Raw genomic sequence first — 20624 nt, forward strand, 5'->3', positions numbered from 1 at the left:
CCCATTTCATAGGGTTGTTACAGAATTAAATGATATAACCCACATAAGCTTCTTAGCACAGTGACTGGCTTAATTAAAAAGGTTATTATCATTGCAATTCTTTTTTTATTACTAGGACAACTATAATATGAACCTTTAATTCCTCAAATCCTTTTTGAAACAAGTTGGAGTACAAATAAATAATAGACATGGTATATACACACTTGATAAATATTTGAAAGCTCTAGTCTGTGGTTCATAGGCAAATTTTGTGTGTGTGTTTCTGAGGTAGAGTTTTTTGTTGTTATTGTTTTGAATACTTTTTATTTTGGAAAACCTTTAAATTTACAGAAAAGTTGCAATGATAGTACAGAGTTCCTACACATTCCTTACTCAGTTTGTTTCTCTAGCATTCTCATCTGACCTTACTGTGGTACATTTATCAAAACTAAGAAACCAACATTGATACATTACTATTAACTAAACTCTAGACTTCAGTAACTTTGTTTTAAACTTTAAAAGTATTACTCAGCTTAACTAGACTCAGGTTTCAAATTAAAAATCATCTCTGAAAACTATGACAGGGACTGCTAGCTGTCCCTAGATATCTATTAACTCTTTTTCCTTCAGTGAAAGAACTTGTGAATTTTGGGTGAGCACTTGTCTGCCCAGAACAGTTTTCTAGCTTCCTTTGCAGTTAGGTGGCCATATGATTGAGTTCTGATCCAAAACATGAGTGAAAATTATTCGCATTACTTTCACTACACGTGCTCTGCCCTGCTTCCCCTTCTCCCTCCCTTTCTGTTGGAATGTAGACTTGATGTCAGGAGCTGGAACAGCCATGTTGGACCTAAAAGTGGAAGCTGCATGTTGAGGATTACAGAACCAGCCAGCCCTGAGACTCCTATTTCTGGGCTATTATAGAAAAAACAAACTGCTCAATCTACTGTTAAGGTTGAGTCTTTTAGCCAAGGGGCTAAAAATTTACCACCACTAAGCCTCTCTAAAAGTGTGCCATAGCCTCTAAAGGTAATTTCTTTTGTGCAATGGAATACACAGAAATGTAGTTTTTTATGGTAACTATATTGAAGAAAATATTTGTATGTCTAAGTTTTGATATGCTTTCTTTTCTCTATTCAAACCTTCCACATCTCCATCCCTCCTTTTTATTCTCAGTTACTATGGATAAATGGTCCATGGTCCCACCTAAGGCCAGTCCCTTCACCTGAACACTGGATCCCATCCTCTCTTAAGGACCCCATTCCTGCAACAGTCCCTCTCTCTCTCTGCAGTGTCAAATATGTTTTGACATTCCCACCTTAAAATTCAAAACAAACAAGCTCCATCTTCAGTCCTCCTCCAGCAATATTTTACTGTTCCCTTTAAGCTGAATTCCAAGCAAGAGGTATCTTGTAATGTCTCCACTTCAGGTTCTCCATGTTTACTCCAATCCCACTGCTGTCACTGTGCTGCTCTTAGCAAGTTGTCTAATAATTCCCATATTTCTAAATCCAATAATAAATACTGAATTCTCACCTTATCCTATCATTGTCCCCCACACTTTGAAATACTTTTTCTATGTGACTTCAAGAACACAATTTTCTTCATTGTCTGCTGCTTCTCAGCCTCCTATGCTACATCCTCCCCCTCTCCCTGCCGTCTAAACACTGAAGTGCCTTATAACTTAGTTCTCACCCTTCCTATCTATACTATTTAAATATAGAAGTAAAACTAAACAAATATGAGGATTTTAGGTTATTAGACAAAATGTATTACAAATCTTGACAATGTAAAAATAATAATCAGACATCATGGGAGGAGAAAGGAGAAATAGGATGAAGAATGAATGTTAACTCCTTTTATAATAGGGAATCTAGAAAACAATTCTAACTTTTTGTTTTTCATATTTTTTAGAAAATTAGGTTTTTCAAGCAATCTCTCTTATGATACCCATACACACATACGTTCTTATATTCAACAATAGGTTTCTTTTCATTCTGTTGAATTTAAAGAAATTTTTAAAAAGTAATGTAATAAATCCCCTTGCACACTTCACCCAGCTTTAGCCATTATCAACCTAGGATCCATCTCATTTCATCTCTACTTGTAACTCACCTAATTTTTTTTTTTTTGAGGCCAACCCCAGGTATTATTTTACCTGTAAAAATTTCAGTATTTGTCTGTGATAGATTGCAAAATATGACCATAAATTCCTTCCTTATCATATGCAACTCCTTCCCTTGCAATGTGATAAGGCTGGTTCTCCCATCCAGAGGAGGGTACCTATTTCATGATCCCTTGGGTCTGGGCTGGTCTGGTGATTTCCATTGTTCAACAGAATGCCAGAGAAGTGATGCCCTGTCACTTCCAAATTGACGCTTCAAGGAGCTTGAGAGTTTCTGCTTTTATTCCCCTGGGATACTGCTGCCCAGAGACTGCCAGATAATAAAATATACTGAACATATATCTAATAATCCTGGGCATGTCTTTTCATAGTTTTGACTATGCATCTTTGGGACAGACTCCCAGAAGTGGGACTGCGGGGTCAAAGGGTAAATGCATGTATAATTTTGCAAGATACTGCCTAACTCTCTCTAGAGGGTGTGCCATCTTGCATTCTTACCAGCAATGAATAAGAGTGCAGAAGGAGTATTTTTAATATCACTGAAGTAAAACGGTTGCTGCCTTCCCAAAAGTATAAACATTCTTGTGGTAGAAAATGTCAAAACAATGATAGACAGATTGATTTATAGACAGGAAAGTTAGATGGAAAGGTTGCTGATATATATTATGAGGAAAAACAATGGATGACTTTTGGGCCTGATAAAGTACTTGAACACCCTTGTTATCTCTGCAGAAGACCTTAGCCCTACAAAGGGTCTCCTTCCTCTTCTTGACAGGCTGAGAGGTAGCCTACCTCTCTGTCTCTTGGCCATTTGTATTACGAAGCACAGACTGGGCATATACCATATGTGAGGCAATCTGCTGTGAGAATTTAAAACAATGAATATTAAAACGTTCCCAGACTTTCTGTATCTGGTGTTGAGGTGAAAACTCTTGCTTTCCCCTGGGGTGTGTTGTGAAATGTTCCATTTGCCTCACCTCATCAAGTACAGAAGCATTAACACTGTCTACATACAAACTGTATGTGCTTAAACAAATTGTGTAATTTTTCTCAGCAATTTTAAAATATTTTCTTGACCTAAAGGTTATCTCATTTCCATTTATCTTATTTCCCCTAATTTTATTGACTCATTTTTTTTCACTGGTTCTATCTCCCAGATAGAGAGAAAAACAGCCTGAGCTTGGGAATTGGGGGTGTAGGCAAGACACGGAAAGGATAACTTTGGGGTAGAGGCACCAAAAACTGGGGAAAAGATGGATGGTACTAATTTGACTTCTTGGGTTCTCTTTCTCCCTGACCTTTTGCTGGCGTTAGCATTCATTTGGAATCTCTCCTATGTAAATTTAAATGTAATGCTTTTTATTAAAAATGGCATGTATATTACTAAAGAGTTAATCACAAGATAACAATTCCAACTATTTTAAGCAGAAAAGAATAGGACAAGGAATTGGGAACTTGTTTGAAACTGAGTTTCCAAGAATGATTCCTAGAACAACAAAGCAAAACTGGTCATAGTCCAAAGGCTGGCTCTAGAATTACACTATATTAGCTGTATTACAGAGATCTGATTTTCAATAAAGGGGCTGAAGCAATTTAACAGAGAAAGAAAAATCTTTTCAACAAATGATGCTGAAATATCTGGGAAACCATATGGAAAAAAGTGAGCTTCAACTCCTACCTTACACAATACACAAAAATTAATTCAAGATGAAAAACAGACCTAAATGCAAAACCAAGCTTGCAGAGGTAAGCAAAGTAGAATATCTTTGTGACTTAAGGGTGGGAAAAGGTTTCTTAGATAAGTCACAGACAGCAACAACCACAGAAGAGAAAAAATTATTACATTAGACTTCATTAAAATTACAAACATCTGTTCATAAAACAATATTATTATGAAAATCAAATTGAAAACCACAGACCTGGAGAAATATTTCATAATGGACTGGTATCCATTATGAGTATTTAAAGAACTCATACAACTCAATCCATTAAAAGACAGATAATCCAATTTTTAAAAACAAGTAGAAGATTTGAAAAGATATTTTGCAAAAAATAAACAAATGGACAATAAGCACATGAAAAAGTGCTTATCTTTTCATTAGACACCAAAGAAATGCAAATTAATACACAATATGTCAGTATACACATAATAAAAATGGCTAAAATTAAAGACTGACCCCAAATGTTGGCAAGGATATGACACAAGACCTCTCATAGACTGTGGGTGGGAATGCAAAGTATTACATCTGTTTTGGAAAGCAGTTTGGCAATTTCTTATAAAGTAATTATATAAAACATATGATCCCACCACTACACTTCCTAAAGTACTTACCCAAGATGAAAGAGAGCATGTATTCATACAAAGACTTGTACATAAATATTCATAACAGTTTTATCTATAACAACTGAAAACTGGAAATAAGCCAAATGTCCATAAACAAATGACTAAATAAACTAACTGTGAAATAAGGAAATATTATTCCTCAGTTGAAAGGAATTAACTACTGATCACATAACATGGAGAAATTATAAATTAATTATGTGGAAGGAAAGAAGCCAGTCAAAAGTACATACTGTATGATTCTACTTAGATAGATTTCTAGAAAATACAAACCAATCTATAGTGACAGAAAGCAGATCAGTGATTGACAGGGATGGGAATGATAGAAGGGAGGGATAACAAATTAACAGGAGGAAATTTTGGAGGATAATGAATATGTTCACTATCTGAATTGTGGTGATGGTTTTATGGGTATATACATATGTTAAAATGTATCAAATTGTACACTTTAAGTATGGGCAGTTTATTGTATATAAATTATACCTCAACTTAAATAACTAAAGAAAACATTAAGAACCAAAGAAATACTTTAATGCTTATTTATGATTTATAGTTTGTATATTTTACTCTGTAATTTCAGTAGACATTAAATTTATTCTTTCATTCCTTAGTATCTATAGTTATTTTAAGATTAATTATTACAACAGTAATAGATTAATAATTTAATGCTTTCACACATTCTGTATTAAAGATGTTAGACTTAAGAATATTAATACATTAGTGATAGTCTAGGGGTAAATATTAGTTAATTTCATTAAGAGTTCAGCAAGTAAAATAATTTTCATACAAGATAATGTATATTTGATTTCCAATTAGGCAGTTTACAATGATTTTCAACCAATAATGGTCAAACGAAAAAACTTTAAACCCTGGATTTTGTCCAGGTTTTCCACCTTTCCATTACAAGACTTAATTCTTTTTTTCCCATACTAGATAGTACTCTTTAAAATTCAGATATGCTATTGAGGAAAATGAATTTCTTCCCCAAGTTTTTCTGGGTTATTTTCATTCTAACTCCAAAATTCTAAAAAATATTATAAAAGAATTCCTTTAATGACAACATACAGTGTCATCAGTGTTTTAATAAATGTGAATATACAAATAATTTATATATTACCTGGCCACATCCAGGGGCAGTACATAGAAAGGGTTTGTCATCACTCATATTCCACAGGTCCTTGTATTGCCTATAATAAAACATTAAGAGATAGCTAAATGTTTTATAGGACAGATTTTTAAATAAAAAATAATTTAAAAAGTAGTATTATTTGATTTTCACCAAGCTTATTACCTTTTCTGATTGTGAAATAAAACACTTTTACTGACATTTTTCACTCCATCTTCCATCTTATTATGAATAAAGACACATAACAGGCAGATTTTACACTATAGAAAAAAAAATTAAGAACTCTGATCTATCAAGCTAAATCTTTCCTGTTTAATAGCCTAAGTGCAGAAAGAATGAAATAATTAGAAGATTACCACTTTAACCCCCAATGAAATAATGGATCTGGGCAACTATCATCAATGTCTGATAAAACTATCAGAAGTAAAGGTGACGGGAACTTTATAATGGTTGGGTCAGGTTGACAGCATCTAAACTCAAAGGTGAGTCTTAAATTAACATTAAAAGTGTGACAAATAAACATTATGTGTCCCCAATATGATGCAATAGAAAGCACATTAAGTATTCTGGGAGGTGGGGGTGTCAAGCCTGAACCTAATTAAGCCCCTCTAGATCCAAATACTAGAAATACAGGGCACAGCAAAACAAGTCAACACAATCAAGATGCAATTAGCCAAATTCTATAGGACGAAAGACCTGGTCTTTTCAAGAAATAAATGTCATGGGGAATAAAAGAAAAGAGAAGGTTGGGGGGAAAACTGTTTTGGATTAAAAGAGGTCTGTCTAATAAACACACTAAATCAAATGCAATATGGGGACTTTTTTGGATCCTGATTTGAAGCAAACAACTACAAAAACTAATTTCCAAGTCATGATTATTTTCCTACTTTTTGATTTAGACTTAAAAGTTTCTAATTATTCCTCTCATAAACTTGTATGGTTTTATTTTGTCTTTGCTTTCTTTCTAGAAATTACATATAATAACAATATTTGACTCAACTAAAAATTCTGTAACATTGTTCCTTTTCAACACTAGCTTGTTAACCCTTCAGAAATATATTTCCCAAAGCTTTTTCATCAAGGATGACAACTGCTATTATGGTCGTTTGGGAAATGCTGGAATACTTTTTTATTGGTAGGACTTTTCAGACACTTAATATGTTCAAGGGAAATGACCAGGGCAGCACCAAGAATACGGGATTTTTGCCACATCCATTTGCTATTTGAACCCTCTTCACAGAACATCTCATGGGACTAGTATTATTTGAAATTCATTTTAGAAGAAATCAAAACCCTAAAATATGTTTATATTTGTCACAGGTAAGTGTATTTTGATGCTCTATTTGATAATTTAAAAACATGATAGGAATAATAGTTAAACTATATACTAGGTAAGTGTTTTCTTATTTATGAAAAAAACACTTGAAATATTTATCCAGAAACAACCTATGAAAAATTTTATAATCTAAAATATGAAAAATGGTAGAAAATACCAAATATTGCATACACACCTGGCAGAATTCACATGTAACTTGAATTTCATAAGTTGAATAACTTATCACGTCCTCTTTTTCATGGCAAGGATACTGAAAAACGAAGTGGTTTCATACTATTAAAAAGTTTTGAAACATTTCTTGAAACACAGTAGAAAATAAAAACACTCAAATAATTACACTCTCTGTAACACTATTGTGATCAAAAATCCATTCACTATTAAGAGTCTTTATAACAGAGCACTGTTCCTGAAATATGAACACCCATATAAATGCCTTAAACATAGGTATTAATATATCCAACTCTACCACAAAGAGAGTAAAAGAGAAATATTTAACTCAGCCTTTAGGACTGTGGTCGAAGGGCAGTCATTAAAACAGTGAAAATCCTGACTTTTGAAGTCTGATTAAAAAAAGATGAGACCTAGTATTTCAAAATATCTATCCAGAAAGCTATTAATTTTTTAAAATGTAGTCAATGGTGGTCTGGTTCTCAGCCTAATTCATCAAAATTTGTCCCATAATGTAGTTGATCTATTTAAGGAGCTCCCTATTCCCTAACTTAATAATTTACTTATTTGATATTAGCTTATGGACAAGTGCAACATACTGAAACTACCAAGGTCAGTGGCCCATTTTTAAACTCTGCTAATACTCCATTTTACACTCACTGAAATGCCAGCTACTGGGGTGAACAGAGTTAACTATATTCTTATCCAAATAATGGTACATAAAGAAAACTTTCATTTTACATAATTTTGCTTATAAATGTGGTGTCAAGAATGTCTTGCTCAGGAAAACTGGGTATGTCCTTTAGAGAAATGTGTAAATAGCTATAGTTCTGAGTCTTGGAATCAAGGATGATCTGGTACAGGAGATAGGAAGAACAAAGTTTTTTCCCTGGCCTCAGGCAAAACTTGTATTGGGTAAGGTTCTATCTTGTCATTCACATCCACCTTTACCATGCTGCCTATGAAGGGGGGGGGGGGAACCACACACACTAGAATAATCCAAAGGAAACCTGTAAAAGTGATGCTTCAGTCATTACCAGTAGAATGTGAGCTCAGTGAGGGCAAGGAATTTATCTCTGGGTTAACTATCTAAAACAGTGCCTAGCTTATTAGTAGCATTTACTCATTAAGGAATGAATAAATAGCTGTATAATATTAACAAGTCAGATAAGTTTAGTTTTCTTTATCTAACTGAAAAAATTCATCTAAAACTAATAAGAAAATGCAGTTCATATTGCTTTGAAAAAATCAAAGCAATATTTAAACTCAAAGTTCAAGAAACTTTTAAACATCAAACTTATGCTAAGACACAAACATGAAAAAACAGTCTCTGCGCTTGAGAAACTTTCAGTCTAGCAGAAGAAAGAATACAGAAATGTAATTTCATTTCGTTTGGTAAGAATAAGAGGTAAAATATTAAAAGTATATAGGTAGTGCAGTGACCAATCCAATAGTTCTAGAAAAGCTTTCTGAGGGACATGACCCATGGTCATGACTACTGCTGTCCCATCTTCTATAAAAGAACTTCCTCATCCACACAGCAGCCTATTTCCTAGCCGACCAATAAAAATTCCTATTCCTTATACTATTTCCTAATACCTAGCTGGGGTAGTTATAAATGTAACAGTCAAAGCACCTTGAGACATAAATGATGGTAATTCCTCTGGGAGGCTTAAATGCCCTCTCTTTGTTAATCTAACTGAATCTCAAGCTTCTAAATCCAGGCTTATCTCCATTTTATAGCAAGGATGGAAGTATACTCCTGGGACAGCATGGAAAGGAGGTTTAGCTCACCTATAAATTGTCAGGGAAGTCAATGACTGCAGAAAGAGAACAGTTACGATACCACACCACTCTGTGGCAAGCATCCACACCTATACTGGTAGAAAAATCACTGTCATGAAGAGTACAAAGGAAGATTCAAGGCAAGATTTAAAGGAAGTCAGTTTCTCTGGTTTCTCTAACCTCTCTCTTAACTCTTCGTCTAAAATTCCTTTATCTTCCCTGCCCTCATGATTTAGTGCCAAAGTTCCCCCTTTTCTTCTTTCAACCAACAAATATTTGAGTGTCTACTTGGTGCCTGGCACTATGCTACATGCTAGGGATGTAGTGGTAAATTAAGGTAGGTATCTGCTCTTCCAGGATAGTGAAGGAGCTTATACTAGCTAATCAAACATCCAATTCAGACCTCTTCTTTCCAGTTTTTAAGGCAGTTCCACATTTAAACATGTGTATGTATATGTTCCTCACATTTTCTCTATGTCATTGCTATAAGGCATTTTATTTTAGAACTCCAAACTTGCTTAAAGATATACTTTAAATTTTGTTTGTTACAACATAGCCACAGTAATGTCCACTACTAGGTATCCCACATAAATGATCAATATTACATAATTCTGAAGAAACTTTAAAGCTCAAGTTTTAATTGGGATTCAGAAGGAGGTCATTGTTATTTCTGGATAATATGAACTAAATTGCACTTACTGAACTAAGATGTTTTAGGGAATTTTTAAATTTGCTCCCAGAAAAATACAGAACAACAAAATAAGAAGTCACCCAAAATACCACCATTCAGAGATAACTACTGTTTAACATTCCAGAGTACATACTGTCTTATTAATGTGTAAATATACATAAAAAAATTTTAATTGTAAAAACAGTATTACAACTTCCTTTAAAAGATAATTATCTAAATTCTGCCACATCATTAAATAGTAACATCAATACATATTAGATGTCATTTTAATGGCTATATAGTATTTCATCATACAGATATGACATATTTATAACTAATTCTCTATTAGTGGATTTTTATCATCAATGAATATCCTTGAGGACAAATCTTTGTGTAATATCTGTAATTATTTCCACAGGATTAATTTCTAGAAGTGAAACTGCTATTTTAAAGTGAAGGCATATTTTTAAAGGTTTTGATTTATATTGCTAAACTGTCCTCAAATATATAGCACTGACTTCTACTTTACCAGTAGTGTGCAGAAAGACCTCATTTCTCAATACCCACACCAACAGTGGATATTATTTTTTTAACATTTAAGTTAACAAATTAGTGAAAAAAAGTTTTAAGTTACATATCTTGACACACAGATGAAGTTGAACCTTTTCACATATATAATGGTTCTTTGCGGTTATCTGTAAAATGTTTCCTTTGCCCATTCTTTTTTTAAAAATTGAATATATTTGACATACAACATTGTGAAAATTCAAGGTATACAATGTTACCTTAATATATTTATACATTGTAATATAATTATCATTGTATTATATTTATTATATTACATAATTATAGTACAATACTGTTGTCTATATTTATTATACTGTCTATATTAGATCATGGCTTATTTATTACTCATTTCAAATGTATACCCTTAAACATCAACTTTACACCTCCTTTTCCCATTCCTAAAAAAAAAGTTAGTCCAAAATTCTCTCTCTTGAATATAGATCATAGACTCTTTCTTAAAACATAGATTTCTGATCATGTACCTCATTGTATTCCTGATCTAGCCCTAACTACACATACTACAAATGAGGTCCTAAAGGTTAAAATGACTTTTTCCAGGTAAAAAACAATACAAGAAATTTCTACTCTTACATTGTGCCTGCCAGCTGGTATGCTTTGTTATACTACACGTATCAACTGTTATGCCTTGCAATTCTTTATCTACAAACTAAATAGCAATTTTATGTAAACCATCTTTTAAAAAATAGTACAGAAAGACTCTTTTGGCACTTGTAAGGTTATCTGACAGACCCATTATCAGACAAAATCACATAATACAAAATGCTCATAAGAAAATAGTAAAGAAAAACCCTCTAAGAAAAGAAGAATAGAAGGAAATGAGAGAAATTAATATAACTTAAAATTAATATAAAAGCCAAGACTCCAAGGAAAATCATATATAAGGGTATCTTCATGGAAAGCAGCTTAGACAGGCTACTGGGGGGCAGCCTGTCTAAGTGCAAAGTGCAGGAGCTTGGGCAGGATGAGGTGTCCATTGGTGGGGGGAGTTGGTCTGGAGTGGAATCTAAGTTGGGTAAGGAAAGGTCAGTCTGTGCACGGAAGGGGGAAGTAGGCTGATGTGGGATGACAATGCCCAAGAAGGGTAAGGAGGTATCCACATGACGTAAAGAATAGGGATGGCACCAGTCCAGGAAAGGATATCGAGGCCCAAGCAGGAGGATGTCTACTTGATGAGGAGAAAGTCTGGTGGCTACAGGCAATTCACTACATATACACACAGGTATTGATTGAACAAGTAAATTTATCAAGGATATAGTGGATGAAGGTAAATTCACACTATAGGTGATGGTAATTACACAGAGTGAATTAGATGAGATTTGGAGATGTTGGTGTGAACTCACAACTTTCAATATAAATATACAGATATAGAAATACAGATGATAATGTGTGTATATACATGCAAAATAATTCACAAACTTCCTGAGCTGTGTCTACTGGGAGAGCCTGGGAACACCTGATATCCCAATAGAAATAAGCCCACTGAGCATCCAGATCTGATGTCTAAATACTATTCTCCACCAAAAGGAACCTGGGATCCTTGAAGAATTGGCTGATTACAGGGCTGAAGCAGGAAAACTGCATGATGGGCCTTGAGTATCTTGTGCAAGAAAGTAAAGAGGAACTTACGGATTTGGCCAGAAAGTGGACAATTTGAGGATCAAAATAAATGATAGTAATAGATCATCATATCATGAATAAAACAGGATTTCATTAACCTGATATGAGATACCTACTGATATAGAAGAATAAACTGGAAGTTTAATAACACAGGTTATTTACATCCTCTCAAAGTATCTCCTTATAAAATACATTTTAATTACTAAAGACAAGAGTAATATACAGTACAAAAGTCTGGCAAATATCACTTTACTCAAGTGGTCCAAGTTAACAACACTAAAAATAAGGGAAATCAGTATCATGTGCCACTGGACGGTTTGCAATGAGGAGGACACAGCATCACCTCCATGATAGTCGTGCCAAAGATACATAACCTGAATCTAATCACGAAGAAATATTATACAACCCCAAATTGAGGTAAATTCCTCAAACTAACTGGCCCATAATCTTCAAAAGTGTCCAAGTCATCAAGGCCAAGGAAAGACTGAGGAACTATTTCAGACTGAAAAAGACCAATGAGACATGACAGCTAACTGCAACATGAGATTCTAGACTGAATCCTTTTACTATAAAGGACAGACATTATTGGAGTAACTGGCAAAACTTGAATGTGATCTGCAGATTAGATGGTAGCACTATTTCAAAGTTAATTTCTTGATTTTTCAAGGTTGTATTGTGGTTTTGGAGGAGAATGTCTTATTGTAGAAAATAAAGTATTCAGGGGAAGGGGACATCATGCAACTTACTCCTATAAGGTTCTGAAGCAAAAAAATTAAAAAAGGAAAAACTTACAGAGGGAGTTTAAGTTATATATAAATAACATGCACTATAATAATTCCTTATATAACCATTAAGTAATTAGCATCATGTTTTTAGCAATAGTAATGAGAAAAATACTAAAATATTCAAATTCTCTAACAATTTTCTGCCTGTTGCTGGTTTATAACTTAAATGTTATGAGATGTCAAAGAACAGAGAAACTATGTTCTGTACTGCAAGGGTAAGAGCAAACAATCATCTGTAGTAGAACAATGTCTGTTTCTGAATAAAGACTCGAGCGGTGATGTTAGACAATCATTTGTCCTATTAAGCAACTTTCTTCTTTAAAATATGAAATGTGGGTTAAATCTGTTAAGCAAGATAGATAATCCTTTAGGTTGCAGTATCAATACCCATGACATTCTGAATTCTGTCATTCAAATGATTCAGTTGATTAAAACATTTGCTTTTCTTAGAACATCTCTAGCAAAAACAAGAGAGAAAGCAATTCACTTCATAGAAAACAGTATGAGCAAATGAATCTTTGTAAATGGGGATGCGGGAGGGAATGAGTCAATTTCTGGTGACTAATTTCAGAAATTGCTAGATTCTAAAATGAATTTGACTCATCCTCTAGTTAGTTGGTTATAGACTACAAATGCTGTAACCTCTTACCTTTAAAGCACATACTCCAGTTTCAAAGCAGATTTTTAAAATATGGATAATACTAAACGCTACATACAACATACAGCATTTCCAAACATTTCTAATACAAATAACTTATGAAATTTATTTGGAAAATATTTGACTGTCTATATGGTATCATATACTATATTAAGAATAAGAGCTATGGTCCCTGACCTCAAAATCAGATTAGTAATAAGGAAGACAAACAAGTGGGAATAGTAATACTAATTAGGTGATATACATATACTAATAAAGATATACACAGGCATTATGGGAACATAGAAGAATAAAGAGTATACTGGAGCTGGTCATCTCTCCTCAGCACCCATAATACCCTCTTAGAACTGATTGCCAGCAAAGGGCAATCCTATATTTCTGTGGCCCTGACATACCTGTTTCAGGTGAACCAGGGGAGACACCTGAACAAGTTAAGACAATCAGACTACCTCTTCAGAAAATTTGTAAAAAGAAAAAAGAAATCAGCCAAACAGAGGTATACAGTAGACATTCAAAATCATACTCAGGACTGGTGGACATTTTCTGTCACATTCATACTGATAAGAAATTAATGAAAGCCAGAATGGAGTAGGCACAGAAAAAGAGACAAGATACTACGTACCCAAGAAGAAGGAAATTAGTTTGTGATGTCTGACTATGCTTTCTGTATTGGGTCATGCAAGAATCTTCTGTATACTGAGTATGAGCTCCTTTTTTTTTTTTATTTTAAAGTTGAATTTATCTGATTTTCCACCCTCTAACTAAGACAAGTACCTAGTCAACCCTGGAGAGAGGGTCTGGGAAGGTACTGAAGAAAGTAGTGCCTGGGCTTAAGTCTTCTCAAAGAAAGAAGGGATGATGTTTTGGGCAGAAGAGACAGCATGCAGAAGCACAATAAAGTAGAGTATACTGAAGGATCTCCAAGAATTTCTGACAGCTAAAGCATGGGATATATGGTTGAAGGGAAGAGAAGGGAGGCAAATCTTAAAGGGCCTTTAATATCCCAGCAAGGCATTTGGAGTTCAACGTCACCCCATCTCATCCCTACCCCAAGGTTATAAACTGGCCCTGCACCAAAAAACTTTTTTGAATGTATATATATTTTTATTGAAGTATAGTCAGTTTATAATGTTGTGTCCTGCACCAAAACATTGAGCTAAGAAAGTTTTTCAATTTTTTAAATGGTCGTGGGGTATTAGTGGGGGGAGGGGAGAAGCAGCAACAGAGACTATATGTGACGCCCATAAAGCCTAAAAGCTTACTATCTGGCTTTTTAAAGAAAAAGTTTGCTTAACCTGCTGTAAAAAATGGAAAAATTTTAAATAGGTGAATTAGTTAATCAAAGGGGCATTTTTGCAAGATGACTAATAGAAATGCGGAGGATGGATTAGTGAGAGTAACACTCACTACGCATAAGAAAACCAGAACAAGTTACTGCTAGGAAAGAGCTATACTCAAGCAGTGCCAGACAAAATGAGAGGAAAGGACAAGTTATGGAATAAATGCTCTTAAGATAAAGCCTCTAATTCTTAACATTGTCTGCAGAACCTTGCATGCACTGACCTCTGCCTCCCACCTCAGTCTTATGCTACCTTGATTTCTTGGCAACAGTTATGCAGGCTTTTAGGCAGCTTCCTCTCTCAGCCTAAAGTGCTCTTACCTCCCACTCATTTGTTCCTTTGTTAGTTAATACCACTTACCTCTGATCTCCCTCCATCCACTATCCCTCTACCCTAAAATTCAGATGTCTCATTTACTTAGTCACTCAGTCAATAAATATTTATCGACCACATGCAAAAGGGTAGGAATTATACTAGATTCCAGGATACAACGATGCAGACACAATCCTGGTCTCACAGAATTTACATTTTATGGAAAATACTTCTAACAAAATCAGTGGACTTGAAAATTTAAGCTGATTAAGTAGATCAAAAGTATTTTATGTACGTATCAGTGTGTAACAAAATTATTGAGCATTGCCACCCTTTCCTCCTTATACCTGTTTAAGCATTTTTACTTTTTCAAATATATGTACATTTAGATGATTTCCCAAGTTTTTGTCAAAATCAGAGTAACTGTACATTTACACAGTTTTATTTTCGATCTGAATCTCCAGATTCAGGTACAACAGAACAGGCCAATTTGCTTTTGTATCTTGATACATCTGACAAAGTCTATCACTAAACTATCACATTTTGAAAGCTTTTGTATGCCACATCACATTTATTAAATCAATATTTGCCTCCCATTTTTACAAGCTACATCTGCAAACTGTAAAGGGCTTGAGAAGAGAAACCATTATACTTAATATCTTTAACATTAGCACACTGTGACTGGCATACAGTAGATGTTCAATAAAGGAATGTTCGAAGTACTATATAACTTTCTATTAATGTTTCCACTCAGCATGAAATAATCATAACACTAAACTTAGTTTTCCTAACTCAATCCAAAAGCAAATAAATTTGACATTTTAGTTAGCTTGTACAGTCGCAGAGTAGGTAATACTTTTTGTCCAAAGTATTTTTGAAATACAGAAAATATCAAGGATTACCTCCTGTTACTGTCCTTATAAAATCCTAGGAGAGTTGAGATTTTCATATTGTGACCCTTTGCTATAGAAGGTTCTACAGTCAGATAAGTCTAGGAGCCTCTGGTTTATACAAAATTCCGCATTTTTATGTAAGTCTTCTCTGCGCTTTTTATATGCTGATATGAACTGTAGCTCCAAAAGGACATTTCCAAATTTGCTGTGCCTCAGAAGTTTTTTTTTTTTTCTTTTTCACTAAATACTATTAATATGGTAGGACACTAGCATTCTGAGGACTAATGTCTGGAAAATTCTCGAATTCTTTAATATTTGAGAGATAATGACAAAATAAAGGAACACTTTTGCACTAAAAGCTTAAAATCTCTTACCTTTCTAGCTGGTGGGCCATGAGCTTTATTTACTCTGCTGCCAGGAATCCCTCAGCTCTAATCAAGTAAGCAGTGCTTCTCAAGTTTCCATCTAAGTATTCCTAGGGCAAAGGAGAGGCAGAAAAGAGCAAACTCATTACTCTGCAAGATCTAAAGAATTCCACAATAAAATTTTCAAATGTTTATTTTATACTTTAAAATGCTCACGAGTTTTGCCTTCCATTTCATTATTTTTTAATATAAAAATTAAGGTTCCCTCCAAAATCTTCAGTGCTCCATGAAAGTGTTTATCCTGTGGCCTCCCACAGGATACCTATCAGAGGTGTAGCAGTTCCAGGGATTAAAGTATGGCATGGGAATCTTGGTGAAAAGAAAAATAATACTTTTTAATATAATGGAAGAGAGGTGGTCATAGCTGATCAGTGGAATGGTAGTGCTGGATCTGAGTGGAGATTAATAGTTTTTCTTGTGTCAGTGCTTTTCACATAAGACTTTATGTGCTTCTTGTCTGGAAACTACTTGATTTTTTAATTTCTGTATCAGTTAGGATTAGATTCAGCTGGGTGTGACAGAAAACTCAAAATAACAACGGCTTAAATGATTCTGAAGCTTGTTTCTCTCACATGAACACAGGCAGTACAGAACCACAGTCATTAGGAACCCAGGCTCCTTCCATTTTGTTGTTTTGCCATCCTAAACACGTGGCGCCCCCTTCATGGTTTAAAATAACTACTCAAGGTCTAGCCATCACATCAAACAGCATGGAGAATGGGGAGATGAGCAATAGACTTCCTTTAAAGAAACTTATCTTATAGAATCTTACAGAAATCTTTTCAGAATCTTTTCAGAAATCTAGAACTTAAATCACATGGCCATGGCTAGCAGGAAGCTAGGAAATATATTCTTTATTTCGCCATATGCTCAGCCAAAAAGTGGAGCATCTACAGTAAGGAGAAAGAAGAGAATGAATACTGGTGGACAACTAATTGTTTCTGTCATCATACTCAGCTCATTCCAAAATGTAAGATGGTTAGGTACCTTGTAGAGGTGCCCTGAGCAGTCTACTAAAGGGAACTTTCAAAAGCAGAAAGCCCTGCCAGTGGCCAAGGAGCAAGGCCAATATTCATAAGGTCTTTTCTAAATATTCAAGGCCAATCTGTAGGTGACAGAATAAGACAGAAAAAATCTGAAGACCATAACAACAATGCAAGAGTAAAGAAACAACCTAAATAGTTGCAGTTTGGGAAGATAAACTCATTAAGCAGTTCACAAAACTTAGAAATGATTACACAGGACCATTATGTAAGTAATGGTGTGTCTAAGGTAAGACTGGGTAAGACTTGGCAGAATGCTCACTTGCCAATTGCATTAGGAAGATAGTGATCCCAGAAGCAAGATGTTAAAGGGAAAGTTGACTTTCCTCTTCCATTATTTGAGGGCTGAGCTCCCATACACGAGGGACATGTATGAACTTGGAGATTTCCTTATTGCACAGACTGTTGGAAAGAAGGGTTGCACTTTACCCTGAATAAAGTTGGCTTAAACAGCCTTAATATGTTTAAAACTTCTGATGCAAATACCAAAAGCTATAAGGACTGTCATTTCAAAGCTGGCAATAAAATTCTATTTTATATATAGACTGTTCCTTAAAGGAAAAGGGACCAGAAGAGGATATTCAGCTATACAAATGTAAATTGGGGACTATAAATGGAGCAGCAATTCAAAGGACAAATGGCTCTGTAGGATAATGTTAAAGTTTACATCTTCCAGGCAGAGATAAATTTCTGCAAACTGTTCCTTTTGGGGAAATGTTTATTTTTAAGTATGGCTCCAGATTTTTCTGTGGAGTGTTTGTGTTCTTGGTTCAGCAGTTGCTCACAAAAGACCAGGAACTTACACCCTAGAAAACAGCAAGATAGACCTCTGGGCTTCTCTTCAAGCAAAAAGCAATAAGCTAGCCAGCTGTATTTGGCATATACAGCTTACGTTTTATGCATGCAACGTTAAGCTAACCATCCTGACTGAAAGACACTGAAAATGAGGGGCTTTTTGTTTTTTGTTTGTAACTTGAAGGGCACAGATGTAAGGAACATCTCTTTTATCATTACTACCCTACCCTAGTTACTGTATACGTATTTCTTATATTTGGATATAACTAACTAGTAGGTAAGGGTGAGAATCTCTGCTGAAGGGGGCAAACATTCTCTCTTGGACATGGACTCAGTAAAGTCCACTCAAGGGCAACCCTGGGTAGTAGAGAGAAGTTGCCTTCTGGCCTTGTGGGAGGACAGGAGCTAGGCAGGTCGGGGACAGACTTTCAGGGCAGCAATGTTCAGACAGGTGTATGTATTACTGAAGGTAGACTAAGACTTTCCAAGGGACACCTGAGTGAGATAAGTTTTAAGAAAATCAATTACTGTATCTTCAGTATCCTTATGTTTGCTTTCCTAAAAATAATCTGCCTAGATTCCCTAAGTCCTCATTCTTCCACATTTCAAAAGAAACCCATACCTTTTCGCCATACTAAATCTTAATACAATGCACCGCCCAGGTTATAAAAAAACTTCCATGGAACAAAATAAGGGACTAATTTAAAATAAGAGTGTCTTAAAGCTTCCATTAATCAAGGCACATTAACCTCAGCCTTGTGTCTTTCCCTGTCTTATAAATATTGCTGTTAAAGCAAAGCCTGGCTTTAATAATGGTGTTTTGCTCTGTGTTGAGGAATGTTCTGAATTAAGATAAATTGTACACTGATTACAGGAACAAAAAAACCCCTTTGATTTAATGATTGCCTCTTCTATTCTCAGACTACTGTCCAAAAATGCATTGTCCTGAGAGGGAGGTCCATGAGAACAAAGCAAAGAGGAAATCAACAGGAAACTCTGAAAAGTTCTATTTATATTTGTTGCAGAGAAGTGGGATAAGGTGATTAAAAGAGTTTAAAACATTAAAATACACTGGATTCAAATAAAATTATGATGAAGTAGAAATTAAGTAAGTTCAATAAGAAAAAGGAACAACAAAAATGCCCAATTGTTAAAGATGAATTAATTCAAGTTTGGTTTTTAAAACTAGTAATAGTACTAAGTCACTAAGGATCACAGTTGATCTTTGAACAACGCAGAGGTCGGGGCACGGATCCTCTACACAGCAGAAAACCTGAGTATAATTTATAGGCAGCACTTTATATCTGTGGATCCTCTGTTTTCACAGTTCTGCTTCCAAAGATTCAACTATTGGCAGATGGCACTGTTGTATTTACTACTGAAAAAAATCCACGTAAGTGGATCCACACAGTTCAAACCCATGTTGTTCAAGGATCAACTGTACTTATAAGAGATTGGTATCCGTATCTTGAAAAGCCAGAAACTGTACTTCTTTTTAACTATTTAAACTTACGAAGAAAATGTTAGGAATCAACTTAGAAATGTGCAACAGTACATAGTTTATCAAATTTCTTTTCAGGAGTATATATGCGTGTACTTGGCAGAACGGCCCTCCAAAGATGTTGACACCTTAATCCCTGGAACCTATGAATAGGTTATGTTACATGGCAAAATGGACTTTGCAGATGTAAAAATGATCACAGATCCTAAAACAAGAAGATTATCCTGGGTTATCCAGATGGCCCAATCTAATCACATAAGCCAGTAAAAGCAGAGAACTTTGTCAGATTTTGGCAGCAGAAGCCACAGAAATATGCAAGCATGAGAGAAGACTTTACTTGCTATCACTGGAAGGGGCAGCACTGAAAGCATTTCAGCTTCTATGAGCAAAGACCAGCCCTGGCTGATAGCAAGGAAAGAGAGACCTCAGTTCTGTAACTTCGGTCAACAATTTGAATGAACTAAGTGCATTCTTCCTCAAAAAGAAGAAAAGAAAAAAAAGAATGCAGCTCTGCCAACATACTGATTTTTGGCTTGGCTTTGTAAGATCCTAAGCAGAGGGCTCAGAGCCCTAGACCTCTTTTATATACATACAAAAACTGAGGTAAATTCGGGTTGTTTTATGATGCAAAGTATGTGGTAATTTGTGATGCAGGAATAGAAAATTAATAAAGTAAGCAAAAATGCTAAGGTATTCAGAAATATAGGCCCGTGGCTCAAGGAACCTTACAGATACAGCACCTTCTCTGTGCTCTAATTTCCTTCTCAAATCTTGGTCAAGTACCACAAAATGCCAAGAAACTATCCTAGAGCTCACACTAGGAATAGCAATATGGTCATAATAGCAAACTTAAACCTATGAAGTTGAAAACACGTAGCTAATAAGCTAGTAGGATGTCATTCCCCTTTCAAGGTTAAAATATCGTTGAGTTTTTAAATCAGAACAAATTTAAATGGTATGATTTCACCACTATCCTCACCAGTAAGAAAAATATACTAGTTTCAGGACTGTCAGAAATAATAAAAGAAAATAACACTGTATTGGTTAAGATACATTAAGTATACTGCATGGCACTCACATGTCTATTGAGTTTATCAGAAGTTTTATTTTATTTCTCTTTGATTTCAAATGTACATT

General features: G+C 34.8%; 1 protein-coding gene across 3 annotated transcripts in view; it reads right to left on the reverse strand.

The window, feature by feature from the left end:
• The window catches only part of ATF2 (activating transcription factor 2), a 70707-nt gene that overhangs the window by 42862 nt on the left and 7221 nt on the right, over window positions 1-20624 (reverse strand). For all 3 annotated transcript variants that reach the window (XR_006726926.2, XM_045520937.2, XM_010960716.3), the window contains exons 2-4: window positions 16098-16198; window positions 7083-7157; window positions 5563-5632 (exon numbers count right to left, since the gene is read on the reverse strand). Coding sequence is in view for 2 of the 3 variants with exons in the window: in XM_045520937.2 (XP_045376893.1) it covers window positions 5563-5632; window positions 7083-7114 (102 nt within the window). In the remaining variant the exon portion in view is untranslated. The remainder of the gene's footprint in view (window positions 1-5562; window positions 5633-7082; window positions 7158-16097; window positions 16199-20624) is intronic.

This window comes from Camelus bactrianus, chromosome 5 (assembly GCF_048773025.1).
Source record: "Camelus bactrianus isolate YW-2024 breed Bactrian camel chromosome 5, ASM4877302v1, whole genome shotgun sequence".
Classification (NCBI taxonomy): domain Eukaryota; kingdom Metazoa; phylum Chordata; class Mammalia; order Artiodactyla; family Camelidae; genus Camelus; species Camelus bactrianus.